Below are 2,651 nucleotides of genomic sequence, written 5' to 3' on the forward strand. Positions count from 1 at the left end.
GGCGATCGGACGGCCGTTCCCGAGACGGGGCCGGGCGCTGGGGGGCGGCCGGAGCCGCTACTTAGGGAGCACGCCGCCGCCTTAGCAGCGCCGTCGTCACCATGGAGACAGCGTCGGGCCCGGCCGGCACGCCGCTTCCTGCCGGTGCCTCGCCACTGGGGCCCGGGCGGAAACACGCGAGGCCTCGCCGGCGCTGCCCATCGCAACGCCGAAGCGGCGAGCGGAGGTTAGGTTTCTCACCGGACGACTGATGCCGGGGTTCGGCAGGCTGCGCGGTGAGGCCGGCGACGCGGGGCAGGTGGGTGCGCGCTGCGCTGCTCCTCGCCGTGCTGTGAGGGGCGGTCGGTCTCGCGCCGGCGATCGCGGTGAGCTCTCGCGCCGCGCTCTTGCGCCGCTGCTGCGCTGCAGAATGGCGGGAAGGGGCGGAATGGCGGGAAGGAGCTCAGCCTGCGGCGTTACGGCCGGGGAGCCTCGTTGTTTCGGCAGTTAAATAAACAAACGAACCAGAGCCTCTTCTTCCTATATTCAGATAGCAAGTTCTTTCCCTGCTGAGGCACAGCGTCACTTCCCCAGATCAGGTCCCCCTGATCAATCGGCTGCGCGCATTGCTCGAAACAGAGATAGCTGCAAAACAGCAGCTGAGACGCGGGGTCTTCTCTGAGAGTCTGTGTGCAACTGCAGCCACAGCGCACGCACAGAGCGAGGGCAGGGAGCAGCGCCTAAGTGAGTAATATGCTAAAGTGTGCGTTATCTTCATGCGAATAACGCCACCGGAAGCACTCAGTCCCTTACTGTTCTCTATTTATTGCAGGGCTGTTCCGAGCCCAGTGTATTCTGCCTGATTATCGATATCAAGAGATTACATTTCCTCACTTGCAAAAGTCTGTTGCAACAGCTAATCATCCTCTGTTAAAAATTGTTCTTAATCCTGCATTTCAGTGCGCCTGGCTTCTAATTCCTGCTACCAGTTCATATGTACCTTTTGCCCTTTACAGCAGTGTTTTCAACATACCTACACAAACAAGCACTAATTATCCTTTTTGTCCCTATGGCCTGCAGGCTGTGTTACCAGCTGCCTGTAGTTCCTCCCTCCTCTCTCTTCTTAACTTCCCTTTTCAAATTGTACTTAGAATGATTGCCTTTTCTTACACAGCACTAAGCAAATCAAGGCCAGCCAGAGATGGCTGTGGAGCAGACAAGAGGAAAGGACTGGTACCAAATCCTGGGCGCGCAGCCATCAGACAGCCCAGCAGAACTGAAGCAGAAATACCAAAGGCTGGCTTTGTTAGTAAGTATCATTCTGCTACTTGTGCGGAATTAAGTTTTAGAAACAAAGTAAAAACTGCTGCTTTGATGCAGAAATTGAGTGTGTCCTCACTGAGGACACCAAGCTGGGGATTGTCTCAATCTCCCTGAGGGTAGGAAGGCCCTATAGATTCACCTGAATGGTATGAGGCCAGGGGGATGAAGTTCCCCAAGTCCAAATGTCAGGTCCTGCACTTTGGTTACAACAAGCTCATGCTGTGCTACAAGCTTGGGGCATCCTGGCTCACATAAGAAATAGTGTTGTCAACCAGAGCAGGGAAGTGATTCTCCCTATGTACTCAGCACTGGTGAGGCTGCATCTCAGTTACTGTGTTTGGTGTTGGTCCTCTCACTATAAAAAAAGACATGGAAACCCTGGAACCCAGAGAAGGGCAACAGGGATGTGAAGGGTCTGGAGCACAAGACTTAGGAACAGCTGAGGGAACAGGAACTGTTCAGTGTGGAGGAGGCTTAGGGGGAATTTACAGCTCTACAACTCCCTGAAAGGTTGTTATGATGAGGTGGAGGTCAGCCTCTTGTCCTCAGAAACAGCGACAGGACAAGAGGGAATGGCCTCAAGTTGTACTAAGGGAGGTTCAGGTTGGATATAAGAAAAGAGTTCTTCCTGATAGGCTGCAGTAGTAGAATGTATAGGATGAAAATTTGTGAATATCAATTTAGGTTTTATTTGAAGGCTTCTCGTGTGCTTTTTTAGAGTCATATTTTTAGTCATGCCTTAAGACATGAACTTAGTGTTTGTGTTTCCCATTCTCATGGTTTTCATATGTAGCAGACTCAGAGCTCTATGAGATCACTTCAAATTAACTTGGTTCCTCTGTTTTAACCTCCCACATAATTCAGGCTTTATAATGAAGAGATTGTTTAGCCCACCTTTAAGAGCACAATAAGGCACATTTGATACTGTTTGGTTCAAATGGCCAAATTGATAGACTTGCAGAAGTCCCAGGATTTTTTAAGTTTAATTAATTTTTAAATTACATTTCTAAACATAAAAAAATGGCAACCCAGAGAAGAAAGAAGGTGAGCAGACCTCAGTTTTTATATTCTTTTAGGTCGGTGATTCTGTAAACTAGACTATTAGTATTAGCAGGGCCATAGAGAGTATATGCACATCTAGTCTTGCTATATTTCTAGGTGAAAAATTCTAGTGTAGAGGCTTTTCTTTAGAATCTGTGCATTTGTGGTCTAAATGGTCAGTGCTCTCTGAAAAGAGAGTGGGAAATGTTAGCAAACATTAAGGTTATTTTCTTCCTTTTTTATGCTGTTTAGCTCTAGAGGTTCGCACCAGCTGCTCAATCACTGCTTCAAGCTGTGACTTAGCTTTT

At 49.1% G+C, this 2,651-nt stretch overlaps 1 protein-coding gene across 1 annotated transcript in view; it reads left to right on the plus strand.

Annotated features, from left to right (window-relative positions):
* The first annotated feature begins 247 nt into the window (after positions 1-247).
* The window catches only part of DNAJC24 (DnaJ heat shock protein family (Hsp40) member C24), a 29,689-nt gene continuing 27,285 nt past the window's right edge, over positions 248-2,651 (plus strand). The window contains exons 1-2 of the mRNA XM_042882784.1: positions 248-298; positions 1,154-1,288. Coding sequence (XP_042738718.1) covers positions 1,181-1,288 — 108 coding nt within the window. The 5' untranslated portion in view covers positions 248-298; positions 1,154-1,180. The remainder of the gene's footprint in view (positions 299-1,153; positions 1,289-2,651) is intronic.

The sequence above is a fragment of the Lagopus leucura genome, unplaced genomic scaffold (genome assembly GCF_019238085.1).
Source record: "Lagopus leucura isolate 7727_CA_CO unplaced genomic scaffold, USGS_WTPT01 Super-Scaffold_100035, whole genome shotgun sequence".
Classification (NCBI taxonomy): Eukaryota; Metazoa; Chordata; class Aves; order Galliformes; family Phasianidae; genus Lagopus; species Lagopus leucura.